Here is a 19281-nt window from a genome sequence, read left to right on the forward strand (position 1 = left end):
GAATTGCACGTTAGTTACTGTTGGTATACTGCGAGCTGGGCTGTTGAGAGCATAGTACATTCGAAGAAGATCTACGTCTAGAATTATTTGTCGTTCTAGGACTAGTCTTCTCGTGGCTGATTAATCCCACCACCTCAACGCTGTGCTCCGTACCGTACAAAGTTCAAACGTTTAATGAAGCCTGAATTTATTTTTGACAAAATCATCACGGGCTCAACTCGAAAGACATTGTAAACCATTTAATCCGAGATTTCGATCGGGTCACTCAAGTTATTGATCTTGATACTCCTCTCAGGCTTACTATGTTTTTTTTTCTCTCCCACCGTAAATACCGGTAGACATCCGCGTCCATTCAATCGCGCCATTTCTAAACCCTGCACAATGTTGATTGATAATCCAATCCCACCCGCCGTTGCGGTTACAACATGCTCAGTTGCAGTATGGGATCCACAAACCTCCCAAAGGGAACGTCATTCCTTCCGTTTGGGTGTCCAGCGATTGCCTGCTTGGATCCTCTCCATTGCAATGGAATTGAACCTGTCTTCCTGAACAACCGTGCCGAGGCTACTAGATAGGACAGCACACTAGGGTGCCAGCCAACGAACCCGTGATCTGTTATTTGATCCAATCGATTGTCAAATCCCGACCCTCAAAACGCAAAAAAACCGCCGAGGTCCGGAACGACGCGCGGGTAGCGTTGCACTTTTGACGTGCCTTATTGTTTCCCATCTGTGCGCGTTCGGCTTCAGACGTGACGCATTATTCCTTTAATTGAGACCAGACGGACGCCCGCACGCACGCACGTGTCCGCTAAAAAGACGAAACGAAAGAAAAGCATCAGGTTTTAAGATTAAAGACGAAGAAAAAAAAAAAAAAAAGCCACATCAGGCGCAAAAGGGATGGCGGCAGCTCCCGCTCCCGGATCGCTCGGACGTCACCCCGGCGATCCGGAAAACGATAACGACGGTGACCACCTCTCGGGCGCAGCCAGCGCGACCGAGACGGCGCCGCTTCTGCAGCACCGCCAGGACGGTGCCGACTATGACGGCCGCGGCGGGACGAGCTCGCTCGGCAGCACGCTGACCAATGGATCGACGACGCCGACGACTCAGACGACGCTGCAAGCCAGCGCCCGGGACGGCGCCGAGGAGGAGGAGCAGGCCGGGGACGGGGGTGCGGACGATGATGACCAGCCGGGAGCATCGATTGCGCCAGGCCGGGCGTTTGCGCTGATCATGAGCATGTGGGCCCTCATCTTCCTCCAGGCCAGCAACATGTCGGGTATGACCATGGCCCAGTCGGACGTTGCGACCGAGCTGGACGCGTACGAGTCCGCCATGTGGTTCACGTCGTCTTATCTCATGGCCATGTCGTCCCTGGCACCCTTGGTAGGCAAGCTGGCTGCCGTCTTTTCGTCGGCCACCATGGTTGTCGTTTCGTCTTGCGCCTTTGCCCTGGGTGCTATTGTGTGCTCCCAGGCAACGACGTTTGCGGTCTTTATCGCCGGCAGGGTCCTGCTGGGGGCTGGAGGCGCCGGGATCATGACCCTCTCGTTGATATTGATTATTCAGTATACCAGCAAGAAGCGCAGGGGATTGTTCATTGGCCTTGTCAGTGCCGGCTTTACTGTTGGCATGTCTAGCGGTGCCATTGTCTTTGGTGCGCTTCTGTCAGTGGTTGGTTGGGTATGATATCACCTTGTCGCATTCGTTTTGTGGGGTTGTCGTCCCAACTTTGACACTTACTCGCCAACGCTAACCTTGCACCTCACAACAGAGAGCCCTCTTCTACCTTCAAGTCCCCCTAGCCCTCCTGGGTGGTTTGGGTGTCTGGCTGAGCCTCCCGCGGGCCGCCCGTGATGACGTATCGAAACCAGCCGGTCAGCAAAAGACGGCCTTGCAGAAGCTGGCCGGCATCGACTACCTCGGAGCCGCCACCATGATCATCACTCTGGTACTATTCCTCTACGGCCTATCCGCCCCGACCGTGCAATGGACACCCATCGCCCTCTCGGCCATCTCCTTGGGACTCTTCCTTTTCGTCGAGCACCACGTGGCCTCGGACCCCATCATCACGCTCGAAGTGCTGCGCAGCCGCGGCGTCCTGCTGTCCTGCCTCGCCCAGCTCGGTTTTATGGCAGCCCGCTGGACCGTGCTCTTCTACGCCCCGATCTTTGTCCTGGCCGTCCGCGGTCTCTCTCCGGCCGTCGCCGGCGCTACGCTTGTCCCGACCAACATCGGCTTCGGCTCGGGCGGCCTGCTTGTCGGCTGGCTGCACATCCGCCGCGGCGGCTCCTTCTGGCTGCCGTGCCTGGTCGCCCTCTCCCTGTTCGGCTTCGCCCTGCTGGGCATCAGCTTCACCAGCAACGCCGCGGCCCCGGCCTGGCTGTACGTGCTCACCATCTTCGCCAACGGTCTCTGCACCGGGGCAGCGCTCAACTACACCCTCGCCCACACGCTCCACCACGCCCGCCCCGGCGAGACCCAGTACGTTGCCGCCAGCCTGCTCGCCACATTTCGCGGCTTCGCCGGCAGCTTTGGCACTGCCATCGGCGGTGGCATCTTTGGGCGCACTCTCAAAGCCCAGCTCTCTGAGGGCTTTCGCCGGCTCGATGGAAGCGGCGACATGTTGAACCCCGGAAGGGAGAAGCTCATCAACAAGCTGATCGGCAGCCCCGCGCTCGTCTTTGGAGGCGACTTGTCGCCCCTTGAGAAAGTTGTCGCTATTCAGGGGTATGAAGTCTCCCTGCGGGTCTTGTATCAGCTCGCGGCCGCCCTCACCGTCTTGGTGGTCTTGGTGCAGGCGGGCACGGGGTGGACGGCGCCGGCGAGTCCTTTGGAGGAGGAGGAGGAGGAGACGAGGGAGAGATTCATGGCGGCAGATGCCAACATGGAAGCTTAATGTGGGAATAATAATCAATGGATTCAATATCTGTTTTTTTTTTTTGTTTTTTTTAGAGACGAGGTTTAGTTGCCTAGAGGAGCGCTAGAGGAGCACTTTTAGACTACATGGAACACCCAGCGCTATGCATACATGAAGCCCTTGACAGAATCCCGGCAGCGAAACAAAGAAATGCGGACGATGAACAAGTTTCACCTTGGAAAGTTTCACATACCACCATAGCCACTGGAAATGGTAGCAGCAGCACGTGGGAACGTAGTCCATGTCGACTGCTGGAAACGAGAAAAAATGCATGCGCCCATGACCCCCGCCAAGTTTGCTCTTGAGCATGTAGGGGACTTTAAACGACATGAGAGAGCGGGGGGTTTCATTGGAATTTGTTTTGTTGTTTTGGATGGGAGCCTTACCTCGGCCATCAGCATGCAGTACTGCTACGCTGCGCCTTGGTGTCACAGCAAAGATTGAGGTTTGTGTAACACGAATTGATTACAACCTTGCCGCCTGTTCAGTTCAGCCTTGGAAACCTTGGCAAGCAGAAGTCGTCGCTTTTCCCAAGGGTCCAGCGCGTAAGCTGCATTGTTCTTTTGAGTGGATAGGTCCGCACCGTAGCGTTCCCGCCACCCAGGGGTTGACTGCGAAAGGTTTACGTCTTGACCCAATCAGACCACACGCTTTTCCTTGCTATTTTGCATAGAGTAACATTCGCGTATTTGGGTTCAACCGTTGTATGCTTCTTCTAGTAAGTCGCGAAGAAAATAACACATCTTGGTTGGCAATGATGAGACCCCTGAAAAGTACCACGCAGCAAATAATTGACTCTCCAGGGTCACTGTGTGCAATAGGTGTGCACTTTTGTGGCTTTTGTTATTTTTACGCTGGCATATCTGAATTCGTCTTTGACCGGCAAAATTGAGAAACAAGTAATCCTCTAGAACTAGAACTAGATCTAGTTCTAGTTCTAGTATTCCTTTCTTGGAGAGCTCTAATAAGTTTGTCTTGGGCGAAAAGCAATGTCAAGATATACTGCTGGTATTACTGCTTAACCATCTTCTATGTCATGAACATACTGATTATCAGGGGTATATACCACCACCACCACCAACACACAGCGTCCCCTTTGTCTGGCTGCAGATATCACCAAGTATATGTTGATGCGTGGTCCTTTGGGGGTAATCTCAACATGACAGAAAAATGGGACAATTCCACCAGTATCTTTGTCTCATTTTGTGCAGCTGCGCGGCACAGGCTGATGATACTTGAAGATATCCCGAGCATTCGAATATAAATAGGCCGGGCATCCTACGCCAGATGTCGTTTCCTGTTCTCACTTTCTCTTCATCCACACAAGCACCTAGCTCCTCTGGAAACTGTTCTCATCCTCTCTGCTCTGCTCACGCTCCGCTTCACAATGCAGTACTTTACCGTTCTCGCAGCCCTGTTCGCAGGCGCTATGGCATCCCCGATGGTGAGTTGGTTGTACATGTCCGGAACCTCCTTCATTTCACCTTTTGATCACATTTGCTAATACCCACCTTGTCAAAAAAGGCTCTCGACTCGCCCATCGCCGGCTACCGCATCGAGACCCTGCAGTGGTCGATCCAGATGGGCCCCGGCCACTTTGAAGTCCTGAACGGCACGATCCAGGAGGTCATGGCCCAGGCCCAAGAGATCAACCCGAACTTTGAGATTCCCGCCGTGCCCGAGGCGGAGGAGAAGCGCTCCGTCTCCCTCGCCCCGTCCAGCTCATCCAGGCTGAACAAGCGCGCGCACGAGATCTGCGGCATCTTCCCCTCGGCCAGCAAGTTCCGCATCCAAGAGGGCATCTCCTACCTGAACCGCCTCCCGGCCGGCGACCGCCCTCTGCTGCCCCCGGGACCTGGTGCCTGTGGCCGCGTCAGCTGCTCGTATAATTCGGCCATTTGGTGGTGCAACGACGTGAGTTCCTTTTTTTTATTTTTTTTTTATCATTACAGGGGCGACTTTCAGTGGAAGCAGCTTCACAAAGAAATGCTCATCACATCAACTAACCCATGGAAAAACTACCACTCTTGCAGAACAGAAGTGTTTGGGGACCCGGTGGCTGGGAGTTCATTGCGCAGGGCGCACAAAAGGTCATCGACACGTGCGCCCGGAACGCGGACTGGGTTTCGGGCCAGGCTTTCGATGATCGGAACTGGAACACCATCGTCCGTGGTGACTCGTGCTAGTTGGGGACAAGCGCACAAGGGATGGTTTATCGATGATTCCCAGGGGGCGAAGTTCTGGGTGATTTGTGGGAGTGACGGGAGGTCCGGCGACTGGGTTGGGAGCGAATTGAAGGTTGTGCATTTCGCGTAACCCAAAGGCTTTCTTTTCCTTTCTTTTCAATTCTATACATTCATTCTCTAGCTATTTAGGCCGAACTCTTTTTTTCTTAGTACTCTTATTCCTACGATACAAGAGATGATTGATGTCGTTGTGATTAGTCAAACTTGAATAAGAGCGTGGTGCAAACATGGTAAGAGAATAAGCATATTACACTACCCCTTTTTCGTGTTACCGCTACTACCTAACCTTATTGAAGGCTGGAGTGCAGGGCATGTTGGATTTCTTGGGTCGCACAGCGTCGGCTTACATGGTGGGTATAGCGCATATAGAATTGAATCCAGCCCTTGTAAGCATTTTGTTGCAGGCTATATTTACCGAAGTTACTGGCATTAGTCATTGACGGGAGCTCTCGTTTTTGGCGGTGTTTTTAGTGCAACAAATTTTGCCTATAGCCCGTCGGCTTTCAGCTCACTGGAAGCAGACAATCGCCAGATGAAATTCCTTGCAACCATGGACTTTCCACATAACAACACGATTCCCAGATTGTGCACTAAACAACGGCATTAATTTAATTTCCAACCAAAGATAAGGATAAAAACGATAACTTTCAGTTCTGGACATTCTTTTTACGATTCACAGCGATGCGAGCAGCCTCTGCCGGCAACATGAAATTCAGCAGCGCCCTCCGCGGGCCAGGCCTCTGTGTGACCTCGACGTGATAATTGAGCACAACATGAGCCAGCGCCTGCTTCACCATGTGCGCCACCAACCAGCGGCCAGGGCACGACCGCCTGCCGTAGCCAAACGGCAAGAACGTGGCGGTCGTGGTCGTCATGAGCTCCCGCTTCTTTCCCCTCTCGTCCCTGTTCTCACCCCCATCCTGCTGCGCCACATCCGCCTCAAACGGCCTCGAGAAGCGAAAGGCGTCGTACGTCTTGGGATCGGCGTAGTTGTCGGGATCGGTGTGGACCATCTGCGCGGGGAAGACTGCGCGCAGGCCGCAGCCCGGCGTGATGCGCACGCCGCCGCCCAGGTCGATGCCCTCGCCCGCCACCACGTCGAGCGGCAGGATGTGCACCGACACGTCCGAGAGGCGCATCGACTCGCGCACGGCCGAGTCGACGCGGAAGAGCGCTTCCACGGCCTCCTTGGTGTCGATGCTGCCGCCGTGTCGCCTGCGCACGCGGTCGCACTCGTCCTCGAGCCCCGCCACCACGTCGTCCCGCGACGGGCCGCCGTAGATGTCGAGCAGGGCGTGGGCAAACACCCAGCCGATGGCGAAGCCGAACATGGACATGAGGGCCACGACGCGCCGCGCGATCTTGACGGGCTGCATCTGCTCGGGGCTCCCCTCGGCGGCGGACCTTGCGATGAGCCACCTGATCACGTCGCCGGGCTCATGGTTGGTCTTGTCGGCCTCCTCGACGGCCGCCCGAGCTAGTCTCTGCTCCACCAGCGGCACCAGCGCCCCAACGACCCTGCGCTGGTAGTACCGGACCCGCAGCGCCAACACGGGAGCCAGCAGCGGGCGCAGCACCGGCGGCAGGCAGTTGATGGCGACGCCGTCGACGATGAAGGCGCGGGCGTACAGCTGCGACAGCTCAAAGAAGGACTCGTCGCGGCAGCCGGTGAGCCCGACCAGGACGCGCATGGCGACGCGCGCCATGATGCGCACACCCGAGTCCCAGGCCGAAACCCCACCGACAGTCTTTCCCGCGGCGGCTGGGTCCTCGTCCCAGCAGGCACGGAACGCGGCGGCCCACTCCCCGGCGATTGTGGCAGCCAGCGGCGCCATGTTCTTCTGGGCCATGTCCCGGCGCACGACGTCAAAGTGTATGGCCGTGTTGGCCCAGACGTCCGGGTCCGCGTGGAGGTACCGGAACTGGAACTGCTCCAGCAGGCCCGGGACGCCCGTCTCGTGGGATGGTGACCGGTTGACCAGCGGCAGCATGGACGGCGGCAGCACCACGATGGGGCCGCCAGTCCACATGGTCGGCAGCACAAAGGGGCGCGGACCGCGGGTGGTGGACTTGACAAAGCGGTCGTACCCCTCCTGCGCGGCGTCCTGCAGGCCAGAGATGGACCGGAAGAGCGCCGCGATCCACGTTGGGGTGCTGCTCGTCGCGCTGACGCCGCCGACGCAGTCCAGCTTGTCGCAGATGTGCTTGTGTCGGTAGATGCGGGTCGTCGTGGCGTGGACGAGACGGGCGAGGAGTAGTGTGGCGCCCATCAGGGCCAGGACGACGAGGTGAGCGGCCCACCCCATGACGAGTGAACAGGACACCGTAGGGGTAGCCAACGTATATGTGTCAAGGCAGGTAGGTCCCTGGTAGATGGGCAACGATTATGTAGGTCTTGACCTGATTAGATCTTCTTTGCTGCACTGGGGGGATTTCTTTTCTCTTTTTTTTTCACGCAGACAAACACTTTATGTTTCACATATCTACTAAACTTCAGAACCGGCAGTAAGCAATTTCCAATTTGCTACAAATGCTGCACTCCGGTCTAATAGCCTCCGGGCTTATTGTCTCAACTGATGGCTTGGCAACGTCGGAACCCTTTCAGTGTGATAAGCATGATAGTTCAAAGTATGTATGGTAAGCTGACACCAAGACTCGTAAATGGCTAGCTTATACGTACTGTACTACCTACCTATGCAAGAGGGTAAATAATCTATCTGTCCACCTATGTACCTTGGGTATTTACTTGGGTTGGCGCTACCTCGAAAATTAACAAAAGTCTGGGAAAATCGATAACCAGCGACCTGTTCGATCGGCTTCTTACACCTCATCGCGTGGGCATGCCACCTGGTCCACTCAGAGCTACAGCGCCTGCCTGTACTACATAGTACTGTAGTATGTTGCATGTGGACCAGCCCCGCCCACGTGTTCCAGCCGACCCAGTTGAAGTTAGCGGTGCTGCCCCGGCGTGGGCATCTATAGGGCTGAGGGGCCCTTTTTGTTTCTTGGTAGACCTGGTCCTTCCTTGTTCTTTTGCTGTCTTCTTGTTCATTCAACTTCAGGGGCTACCTAATCTTTCAATCACAGCACTATGTGCCCAAGACAACAAGCTGGACAGATCCACTTACCTCAACCTCGACGAGTCCGCGTTTTCTCACGGAGAAATTGCTCGCATCTTCAGATAAATCGCGCACTTCACTGGAGGCAGACGGCCAGTTTGGTCATCTCGGGAAATCTGGAAGAATGGTACGGGAAGCAAAGACCCCCCGGCCATCACCGCAACACTGGGACAAATCACTGAAGGACTGCCAGCTTGTGGAATACGCGCAAAGGCAATGCCAAAAGGCCTTCCTGCTGTTATAAGGGCAGGACTTGATCAAGCCTCCGTGGCCGCTGCGTGCGCATACCTGCTTGTGTTGGAGTCCTGCGGGTGGGACTTGTCTGGGCTTCATGCAGACATCTGACCATCTGGCGGGGTGATGATCCGGGGTACCTTGATCTGGGATCATATCGGAGAATTCCGGGTCCTGGCAAATCTTGATGTCCCATTCCATCGGGTCGGGCTTGACACACTCGATGAGATCTTCGAGATTGTTTGCGGCGACGGCACAACGGTATCTCTGGTCATAGCTGCCAACACTTTCCGTACAACGGCAACAGAGAGCCCAAAACGCAGCCAGTCGACGCTGACAAGCACGTGGCGAACCTGGTACGGAGCCATCTGTGGAGGCAGCTGAAGATGGACCGAGATCCGGCCTGGAAAGCGGAGCTCAAGCTGAAATATTTCTACCTCGTTTGGTCTGATGAGCAATGTGAAAACGGCTTCCGCTGGGCCGAGGGCGTTATTGCAGACTTCGAGAACAAAATACGCAGCATCAGCGGAGGGGCGCTTCTCGACGAGGCCAAAGAAACCGATGCTGCTCCTCACCTCAACAAAATATACGAGAGAGCACTGCAGGAGATCAACCGTGCAGAGGGGAGCAAAGCGAGGGAGGCCGGCCTCAAGCCCTTCCTCCTCAGCGAGCGAGGCCTTCCATCGCTGAGACAGGGTCTTGCCAGCTCCGAAAAGGAATGCCATTTGAAGCTCTTTGACTGCTGCACCCGGGCTTTGGACGCCTGGGATGCCAAGGACGACAGCGAGGGCGTCAAATTCCTCGACTATGCCGGCGAGTTCTGGGTCCGCCACGCCCAAATGGCCGATGCACTGCTGGATGCGACCGGGGAGGCGCCCTACCAGCTTCTACGCAAATGCAATCTGAACTCGGGCAAGGTACAGCGGATTCTTGGGTTTCTCATGGAACGTATACGCTCGTCAATGGGCACAGAGTGGTGCCTTGTCCGCGACTACGCCGATACCATATTGGTCGTGCTGGCGGCCTTTGGCTGCACCACACTGCTCAAGCAGCATCTCGTAACCTGCAGGGACTGTCAGCAAGCTTGCGAGACCAAAAGCGACCGGCTGGCTGCTGCCCTGGCGTCTTCTCTGATGGGTCGCTGGGTTGCGACGGCTCAGTACTTGATCGACAAGTATTGTCGAGGCAATGTCAACACGCTACGTCATAACAACATAACCCTGCTTTACACGGTATGCTACCACGTAACTGAAAATCCCGACAAGATGGCAAAATTTCTCCTGGACAAGGGTGCAGACGCTGCGGCGCCCTCGCTGTCGCCCCACGAGTGTCCCTTGCACGTGGCCATCACCTACGGCAATTCGAGCCTCGTTGAATTGCTCCTGGCGGATGAGAAAAAGGCGCACGAGCTGCTGAGGCTGCAGCGAAAGGCTGGCCAGCACAAGGGCTGGACTGCGTTGCATACGGCTGTGGGCAACCGCCTTGCCACCCTGCAGCAGAGGAAAGATATCCTTCAGGCTATTCTTCGTGCTGCACCGCGCTCTGGGCTGGCCGATTTGCTCGAGATCAAAGACGGGCAAGGGAATACGCCAGGCGAGCTGGCTGAAATTGTTTGCAAGGATGCGGCTTCCCTACACGACTTATTGGAGGAATTTGACAACGGAAGGCGCCCTGGATCAGCATGTGTCTTGATGTGAAGCTGCAATGGAGACAACTCCCTTTGTTCTTTTCCTTTTTTTTCTTTTTCCTTCTTCCAACATGTTTCTACGAGAAAGTAAATGTTTGGTTGTTCCCACTAAAGTCACCGCCTGCGACTACATGTTTTGCAGTAATCGAACCGTATACATTTCCCCCATGACGGCTTGATGGTGGTGACGACGCCTCGATTTGACCACTACCGCCACGCTCATGCAATTTCTTGTCGGTCTGCATGTAGCCAGCGAGGATGGCTTTGGTCACCGATCCAGCCGTCGCTGCGGCCAACCGCTGCCATTTTTTGTTCTTGTGGCTGTCGGCATAGTCACAGACGCCCTTCACAACGACGCATGGCGCCCCGTCCCACGCCCCGGCTCCTTCGATCTCAAAGGCGATGATGCCGTGCTTTTTCGCCATCTTGTCCCGGCGCTCCCCCGATTTCATCACGGTATCCCCTGACCCGATGCAGCCAACGAAGATTTCCAGCTCGGCGAAGGCGGCGTCGTCCTGGTTTGAGACGAGCCGCTCGAGGCGAGGCCGGTGGACGAAATACGACGCACCACAGTTTAGCTCCTCACAGGCTGTTGCTACCGCAACATTACACGCCTGCGTAGTGGAGCAACCGCAGTCGGATGAGCCCTGATGTCTGTGCAGGTAGCTAAACTCGAACAGGAGATCCGTCGAGGGATGAGGACAACTGTAATCGACCGGCCGTCGCTTCTTCTTGCCCTTGTCGTGGATCTCGGTCAAGACGTTGGCAGCACGGTTGATGAGACGGTCACGTTCGTGGTCGGACTCAAAGGCCTCGACCTGCGTGCGAATGGAGGCGTCCGCACGACCGAGGCCGTCGGCGATGGAAACTTTGGTGCTGAACTCTCCGGGATACTGCCGGCCGAAATCGTACTGGATGACCGTCTCGCTAATGACGACGTCGCCCAGAAGGATGTCGTTCTCCTTCTCCTGGCTCGGGACGCCGGCGCAAATGCCAGCGAGCACGACCAGCCGGAGCGCTGTATAGCTAGACATGAGACCATCAGGTTCGCCATCGCGACCTTGCCCATGCCCGCGGACTGAGCCAGCACGACGTCAACACGCCCAATTCTCCCAGTGGTATATCTGTTGCTGTCGTTTCGTGCCTTCCCGTACACATCGCCTTCCTCGTCCCAAAATTTGTCAAAGGCAAGGCATATGGCGTCGTACTCGATTAGCAGGGTACAAATCACTGCGACTTCCAAATCCTCGCGGCTCTGGGGGGTTCGGTGGACATGATCGGGGGGTTGATATGGCCGACGGAAATGGGATGGGCGGCTCGAGGAGCCTTGTACAAATGTAACCCGGAATGATTTCAGGACGAGACTAATTGTAACTTGGGTATAATTGAACAATGGTATTTTCGTTGTAATCATTACCCGCTGTTGGAAAATAACGGGGGCGTGGAAGAGAGGCAATTGGCAATAAACATAAATAAAGGATAAAAAAGTGGTGACAGACTTTTAGTTACCCCTAGAAAAAAAAAGGAGGCAAGAGGTTCATCTCGACCAACCTCGGGGCCCAGTCGTAGGCCGGCCCCCGTTGACGATGGAACGACCCCATGTATCGGGGGTCGCTTTGTCGATACTGAAGCTGCCCGAATTATATAATGTCTTGCCTTCGATGGCAACGCATTCTTCATCCATGCATCCATGTAATCTTGTGCCTGACTTCGTTGGCTCAATTGCTAAAAGAGCATTGCTTTTGCGTTAGTTCCATGTCAGCGACAACCCCCTATCCATTGCTATAGCGCCCAGCTTATATACTTGTCGTAGAAACAAACCTACGCTTCTATTGGTTCTGGGTAGAGCAATAAACGTTTCCAGGATGGTCTATTTGATGTCATGCTGGGTTCAAATCAGCAGAAAACGGACGTGTTGAGTGTTGACTTCTGTTTTCTCTGCTCTGTTCGCTTTTTCAACAATGCGCAATCTGTTGCCTAAAGTACCTACCTTGCTTCATATTTGACAACAGATGCATCTCCAAGTTTGTCTGGGCTATATAGAGCCCATGGCGATTCGCAGTGGCTGCAGCCAAGTACCTAGTCCAGTACTTGCTTGTTGGTTCCATGTCACGTAGGTACGGAGACTGTCCATTACAACTAGCCAACGCTGCAGGCCAAGAGTTCAAAGCAGGCTTGTCGGCACCCGCGCATCCCGTTTCAATCAAGTTGAGAGAGAATATAATTTTGCATGCGCAATTTCACCCCTTTCCATAGTCTTCAGTTCACTCTTGATATAATCAACTTTAGGGGCAGTGAAGAAATGATGGCTGGATCGAGCCCGAATGCGCACTTTGGGACTATGTCAGGGGTTCAGCCGTATCTAGTAAGCACCTTGCATCCGACGTGATAATTGAATGCTGAGTCAATTGATGCAATGCAGACTGACAGTAGACACTGATTTAACGTAGCTATTGGAAACGGCCTGGAAATGTCCATCAACCACCCCTCTGCTTCCCGCCTTGGGTGCTTTGGAGAGACCCAATTGAGGATCAAGCTCGTGGTTACCGGCACTTCTTACGTCGCAGGAAGTGCGGTTCCGTTTTCCTGACAGAGTATATTCTATAGCACGTGTGATGAACATCTTTGAGCTGGCACCAGACCACCTCGGGGAGTCGTAGTGCATTCTGTGGCTGCATTAAATGCCTTCGTGTTCTTTGTCATGGCCATCGGGTGCCTTGGACGTGTGTACAAATACCGTGCCATTCTTACTGGAGTCGCCGCAGTCACAAAACACAATAATCCATTCGTATCCTAAAGAGAGCAGTAAGTAGTGCACATTATCCATGGCCTTGCCCAAGTTGCTTCCTTGTGCAAGACAAAAAGATACGGCCTTGACCCGCCGCAAAAAACGTATCAAGCCCAGATCTTCCTGAATTTCTCATCAAACTCCACTTGTAGAAGCTTAAAAGCCTTGAGGATATTTCTCAAGTTGGCTTCGTCCTGCTCCTGCCAGGCAGGCACATCGTCCCAACCAACCTCGGTCTCGCTATCCGAATTGTGAACGCCTGTTCGTCGGTCGCTTCCATTCACCGCAGCGTAGCCATCGGCAGACTTGTTTTCATCTTCATCTTCATCATCATCCCAAGCTTCTGCCACCTTCTTCCTCTTGGTCTTCTTGTTGTTCGTGAGCTCCCCCAATGGCATCGGGATGTCGGCTGGCTGAATATTGTCACTCTCAACAGCTCCCTGGTCCTCAGCCACCCTGTCAATCACGTCCTGGACGTCCTGTACGTCCGTCATGTCGGGATATCCCGCTTTGGGGTCGAGGAAGTTGTCCAGACTTGTAATGATCGTAGCCAGAATCAGAGAGAAATCTTTGAGGCGAAACCACACATCGCCTTCTTTGATGCCGTTGCCCGTCACCAGGGCTTTGAGATCGCCATGCATGAAAAAGTCATACAGATAAGCATTCCAGGGCACACCGTCTGTGTCGTCAGGATAAATCTTGATGTAGGGTACGGCCGACTCCTCGAGAAATACCCCCTCGCGTACAGTCTGACAAAGTTCCTGGATGGAATTAAACGAATCGGTAAAGCCGGACAATGCTGCAAATGGCGATCGGATCTCGGGAGCTTTTCTTGTCTGAGACACATGACTACCACTGCCTTGCGATCCAGCAGGATACTTGGAGAACGGCAGCTCATCGTCGGGGCTATCAGCTAGATTTTGACAAACATATGTCTGCACATAGTTTTTGAAGATGGCCAATGTCTCCCAGTTGTGCTCACGCAACAGATCCAGGGCCTTGGGCGGGAGGTCGGGGAGGACGACGATAGAAGAAGAGGATTCTTTAACGCCCTGTAGCCACTCCGTATCACCAATGCGAGTGACAGGCTGGCGACAGAACAAATGCGACAGTACGAGCATTAGCTCACGCACCACTGCACTCGGCCTAGTGTATACTTCCCCGCAAAGCCTGTGGAAGTATCCACCCTTCAGTAGTGAATGAAAGGCAAAGGCCGAGTTCTCGGTGAAATAGAGATGAGTGATGAGACCTGCAAAGTTTAGCGGTGCGCCAGAATCCGAAAGAAGGTGCTGCTTTCGGAGATACTCAATGGAGAAGCGAAGATGATGCTTTACTGCAAGCTCTCCAGCAGGGCCGCCCAGATACAGCAAGTTCTGAGAAAGAAGAGATTGTGCCGCTTGGATTGAAAACTCATTGTTCTGGGTATGGCTGCAAAGCGACAGAGTCCTCAGAACAATGGTAGTTGATACTGGAAACTGTCCTCGAAGGTCTGGGAGCCGGGAAGACATGATCTCAAATGACCTGTGGGTAGGAATATTGAAGACGACATTGCCAAGCAGATCAAAGCCACGACGGCCTGCTCGGCCGGATGCCTGCCGGTAGTTCAAAGCAGAAAGAAACACAGAGTCCTCTGAGAACACAACAGTTTTGCAGGGGACGTTGATTCCCAACGCAAGCGTGCCAGTGGCAATGACCACGGTCAAGAAACCGCGGCGGCAAAGCATTTCAACGCTAGGAATAGGAAAATGTCAGTATCGAATCTACGCAACACAAGCTGGATAGGTAGAAGAAACTCACACTTGACGATATTTTCTGTTCATGCCGGCGTGATGTACGCCGACACCCCGACGCAACGCCTCAATGAAGACTGGGTCCAAGTTGACCCAATTTAGTGAGCGAATAAGCTCTTCAAGGTCTTCACGCTGACATTTCCTCGAGTCGGAGAATGAGAATTTGGCAAGCGGCGCCTGGGGATCAAAGGACTGCCAATTGCTCACCTCCTCTTGACCCTCCTCACGCACGAAATCCATCTTGGACATACCTTCTTCCAGACCATTCTTATCCTGCTTTCTTCCTTGCTTGGTCTCCTTAATCTTTTCTTGTGCCTTGACCCATTTCTCGTAGTCTTTTATGGTCTTTTGCCATTCTTTACTTGTCTTCTTCCATTCCAGTTCATGACGCTTTAGCTCTGAAATGACAGACTTCATAATGCTCTCGCACTTCATACGGTCGTAGTTGAAGATTATAGCCGGTAAACCTTGCCGTTGGTGAAGGTCCAAAAGCAACTGAAAGTGTTCTGGGGATAATTGCTCTCCTTTGCGTTTGTTACGCGTCTGCATATCTCCATTGTTACAAAATCGGAGATCGCCCCGAACTGACTCAAAAGGAGATTCTGGGTCCATCATCCAAGGCAACAGACATGCTTTGAGGTCTTCTTCCCAGCAGAGAATATCGGCTTTCTTGACGATGGCGGGCAGAGCTTGTGAAGGGTCCAGTTTGTCTGCAACTGGAAAGGCTTCAGTCTGGTGCTTTCTCATGCTGAGCCACAGCTTCAAACAATCTCGGGCCTCCAAGCTAATATCGTCCAGCGTCCCTCGGTTTCGATCAACAATGCTCCCAATGGGGTGCACGAAAGAGAACGGGCTCTTTCCCTGCTCGTCCAATCCGTGGACTACCCTTTTTGCTTGATCACGAGGCGGGAAGCCATCAAATTTGTCTTGAGACTTGCATGGCGGTCTGTAGATGTACTTGCGTAGGTCAGAGTAGCGTGCTTTGTGCTCCACTAACTCCAGATCGTGTCCTTTGGTCTTCTGGGACTCGCTCAGCCATGCAACAAACTCCTGCGGGTTTCCAACAGTGGCGGAGAGGGCAATGATAGGGCAGGGCGCCAACAAAAGCAGTTGCTCCCAAACAACACCTTCTTGTGCCTGCCCTATGCAGTGGACCTCGTCAAAGATGATGCGCTTGATTCTATGGGCCCAAGAGTTTGCCTTTTCTACATTGGGAGGCGAGAGCAGCATTATCTGCAGAATGTGCGGCACTGTCACAAGTATTTGGCATCCTGTTGGGTTGTTGACACGGTAGTCTCGGGTGTGGATAGCCCAAACGCTTCGGCTCTCTTCATACCTGAACTTTTTCTTGAAGCGACCCTGTACTTCGGCCGCAATCTGGTTGACCAGAGCCTTTGTGGGTGCAACGTATACTAGGACGTCGTTGTCGCTGGACTGCATCACCTTCTTCATGGCGTAGAATGAGATGAAGGTTTTGCCCGCAGAGGTCGGGGCAATGACACAGAGACTCTTTTTGGCGTCGATGGCATCAAGAACCTTGCGTTGCCAAGCATCTGGATTGAACGAAGAAACACGAGGGTCAAATTTAGGATCAAAGCCGCGCTCCATGTCGGGCCCATAGAACTCAAGCTGGTGCTCAATAGAAGTGGCCCCATGGTAAAGGCCTTGAGATCGAGCTCGCTCCGTTGACGTTTGGAGTGCAGTGGCTAGCTTGTTGAGCTCAGCAGTAGACTCCTCAGCTAGGCGTTTGGTCTTGAGCTCGATTACTCTTGTCCAGAACACTTCCACAATGGCAGCCAAACCCTTGCCTTTCCCTGTCTTTACTTCTTTGTCGAAGATAGCCACCAGTAGCTTGCAGATATAAAGCGAGATTTCGGCACCGACAAGGTCTTTGCCAAACATAATTCCCGATTCATAATCATTTGCTGCAACCAGCTGGTTTCTAAAATCAGTCATCTTTTGCAACTCCTTCTTCTTGGTTGCCCACAGTCTTTCAGCAGCTCCCGGTGCTCCTTGCTTGGGAGTTGGGGCAGCGGCTGCAGTTAAAATGCCTCCTCGAGCAACTTTGCCTCTGGTGTCCTTTTTCATTGCTAACCTTTTGGCAGTATCGCTCGACTTCTGCCTTAGCTCCTCCTTCCAGCCTGGCGCAGGAGTAGACGAGGCTGACTTGTCCATCACGAGAATGTTCTCCGGCGTACCAGTAGTAAGACTGTCAGCGTACTTCTTCGTGGCCGTCGTGAAGCGCTGATTACGCTTCAAAGCCCATTTGTCCAGGAGCTTGGGTTTCTGCTTCATAGAGAGCTTCTTTTTGGAATTGTGCCAATGTGTGGCCTCTTGGAAGATTTTAGATGCGATTGGTCGCTCGGCAATCAAGTTCACGTCAACCTTGACGTCCTCGAAATACTTGTCAAAGGCCGGGTGCGCAAATTTCATCACTGGGTGCATAGCGACAGTCTTCGCACAATCTTTCTCCTTGCCTAATACGGAAGGATCAGGCAAATCCTGTGGCTCAGAAAGCAAATACTTCAGTGCTGACGAGCAATCCAAGCCTGAAAGCGTGTTGATCTTTTTTGAGAGCCCCATGACAGTCGACGTCGTGCTTTGACTCAGTGAGATGCCTTTGGTATTGCCAATAACGGAATAAAACAACATTCCGTCAAACAAATCAAAAGCATCCCACTCAAGCTTCGAAAGAAAGGGCTTCTCGTCAGATGCAGCTGACTTCTTTATGAGGTGGGTAGAGATTTCTAGCAGCCTCTTCAAGAAAACGGACGCCTGGGACTCGGTGTGTTGCTGCCGGTTACTTGCTCGTTGGACAAGGCTATGATCCATGAGCAGGCCCATGTGAGCCAGAACGCATGCGATAAGAAGCTGATCAGGGTTTGTCTGGGCCGATTCAGAAAGAGCAGCAACGAGGAGAGCCTGCCGCGCAGTCAAAGAAGTGCCGTCATCCCAGGAGGCCCAGTCATCGGTCTTGAGGAGAAGCTGGTAGGCCACCTCTCCTACGATTTTTGTATCGGGTTTGGTTCCGACATCTTCCTCGGGAAATAGTTGATCAGCGAAAGGGATGGCGTTATCGTGGGTCGGCGTAAAGACGGTGGCAGCCACCTAGCAAAGTAATGTCAGTCAGTATTTGCACTCGGAGTAACAGTGATTGATTATTATATAGCATACTTTCGCATTACTAATCTCAGCATCATCAATAAGGGCGATGCTGTAGCCTCGGAGGTTAAGATTATAGATGAGAAACAGGCACATGCTGATGTTTTGAGGCGCCGTGGGCTCAGGCGCTGTCAGATTCTGGCGACCATCAGAGCAGAGAAAAAACAGTATCGGGCTGCTCTTAAGGTGGTTGATGAAACGTTGGTCGTCCAAGCTATCAAAGACATAGGAGCAACGAGGGCGCTGGGCATCAAGGCCGCGATTAAGATGCTCGATCAAGATCCTGCGCGTCAATAGATATTTGATGTGATGCTCTTCGGGAGTTCCTGGAGGAATGCAGAGTCTCTCGTGGCTCTCCAGCCAAATCACCTGGAAGTGACAGTGACGCTGGTCCAGTTCATTCAAGAACTTCTCGACGGCATAAACAGCGTGAAGAAGTTGGAACCCTTCTAATAAGCGACGGTCGGGATTAGTGCCTTGATCGGGTGGAAAGATGAGTGAAAAGAAGTATTGAGCCTATTGACGAACCCTGATAGTTGACTTTTGCTTGCGAGATACAGTGTGCCATGAGAACCTCGCCATGGATGGCAAAAAGCTCCTTGCCGGCAAAGTCTCCGACGAGGTCAACTCGTAAGCCTGACCGCTCTGTATACCAATCTCTCAAAGCTTTCGTTGAGTCCATCTTGGGGTGGCTGACTAGTCGCCGCTGGGCTTTATGTTTCTCTCCAGAATGATTTTTTGGATAGGAGTGGAGGACGAAAAGCCCGTTTGCTACAAACATTGGGCAAGAGGTGAGGTATATCAATTGTTGGTAGAGAGCGGGGTCAAAACATGCACCTTTCCGTCAATTTGGTAGCCTAAGGTAGGCACCCAAGGTAGAATTGATTTGATTTGTAGATAAACAGGTGTTGGATGGCCTGGGAGGTACGAAAGAAAATGAGGGGGTAAACAAAAGCAGAAGGCAGAAGCGACCGGTGCCTGAGGTACCTTCTCCAAGGTAGCACAGGGAGATTGCCATAGAATTGTTGTTGCCTTCCTCGATCCTTCGTTGGCTGCCACCCCAGCAATGAGTTTTTTCGCACCTAGTGCACCTAGATACTTCTAGATGCCTGGAATTCGCGTCTCCATTCGATCCCTCGCTCTTTGCTCACATGAGCACAGGCACGAAGACGGACTCGCCGTATAAGGGTAAAATATTCCCGTTCCTCTCTGGATGACAATGGCGGCCCTCCTTTGAGTGCATTCTTCCTGCGTATATAAAGCGGATTCGGTTCGAGTAGTTCTTGCTCTTTTTGAGCTACAGCCCTGTATACAAGCAGAAAATGTTGGTTCA

General features: G+C 53.3%; 5 protein-coding genes across 5 annotated transcripts; 2 read left to right on the top strand and 3 right to left on the bottom strand.

Annotated features, from left to right (window-relative positions):
* Positions 1-369: 369 nt before the first annotated feature.
* Positions 370-3119, top strand: MGG_12385 (uncharacterized protein). The gene is made up of 2 exons (XM_003715418.1): positions 370-1685; positions 1777-3119. Exons 1-2 carry the CDS (start codon positions 900-902, stop codon positions 2899-2901), a joined length of 1911 nt encoding a protein of 636 aa, XP_003715466.1. The 5' UTR covers positions 370-899; the 3' UTR covers positions 2902-3119.
* Positions 3120-4309: 1190 nt separating this feature from the next.
* MGG_07246 (uncharacterized protein) lies at positions 4310-5108 on the top strand (the record flags this gene model as incomplete). The annotated part of the gene is made up of 3 exons (XM_003715419.1): positions 4310-4366; positions 4447-4836; positions 4956-5108. 3 exons carry the CDS (start codon positions 4310-4312, stop codon positions 5106-5108), a joined length of 600 nt encoding a protein of 199 aa, XP_003715467.1.
* A 707-nt stretch (positions 5109-5815) lies between these two features.
* On the bottom strand, positions 5816-7474 carry MGG_07247 (cytochrome P450; the record flags this gene model as incomplete). Its single annotated transcript, XM_003715420.1, has 1 exon — positions 5816-7474. The coding sequence occupies one exon, from the start codon at positions 7472-7474 to the stop codon at positions 5816-5818; it is 1659 nt and encodes a 552-aa protein (XP_003715468.1).
* Positions 7475-9512: 2038 nt separating this feature from the next.
* On the bottom strand, positions 9513-11892 carry MGG_07249 (uncharacterized protein; the record flags this gene model as incomplete). Its single annotated transcript, XM_003715421.1, has 4 exons — positions 9513-9584; positions 9877-10011; positions 10550-11286; positions 11760-11892. 4 exons carry the CDS (start codon positions 11890-11892, stop codon positions 9513-9515), a joined length of 1077 nt encoding a protein of 358 aa, XP_003715469.1.
* A 1211-nt stretch (positions 11893-13103) lies between these two features.
* MGG_07250 (DEAD/DEAH box helicase) lies at positions 13104-18713 on the bottom strand (the record flags this gene model as incomplete). The annotated part of the gene is made up of 4 exons (XM_003715422.1): positions 18477-18713; positions 17961-18397; positions 14794-17894; positions 13104-14727 (listed from the first exon to the last, which is right to left on the bottom strand). Exons 1-4 carry the CDS (start codon positions 18628-18630, stop codon positions 13104-13106), a joined length of 5316 nt encoding a protein of 1771 aa, XP_003715470.1. The 5' UTR covers positions 18631-18713.
* Positions 18714-19281: the final 568 nt, after the last annotated feature.

Source organism: Pyricularia oryzae, chromosome 2 (assembly GCF_000002495.2).
Source record: "Pyricularia oryzae 70-15 chromosome 2, whole genome shotgun sequence".
NCBI classification, from domain to species: Eukaryota; Fungi; Ascomycota; class Sordariomycetes; order Magnaporthales; family Pyriculariaceae; genus Pyricularia; species Pyricularia oryzae.

Bases quoted from the DNA above. Each gene is read 5' to 3' on its own strand.
- MGG_12385 (XM_003715418.1), top strand. From the start codon at position 900: ATGGCGGCAGCTCCCGCTCCCGGATCGCTCGGACGTCACCCCGGCGAT. The intron at 1,686-1,776 runs GTATGATATCAC...ACCTCACAACAG, and splicing joins TTCTGTCAGTGGTTGGTTGG to AGAGCCCTCTTCTACCTTCA.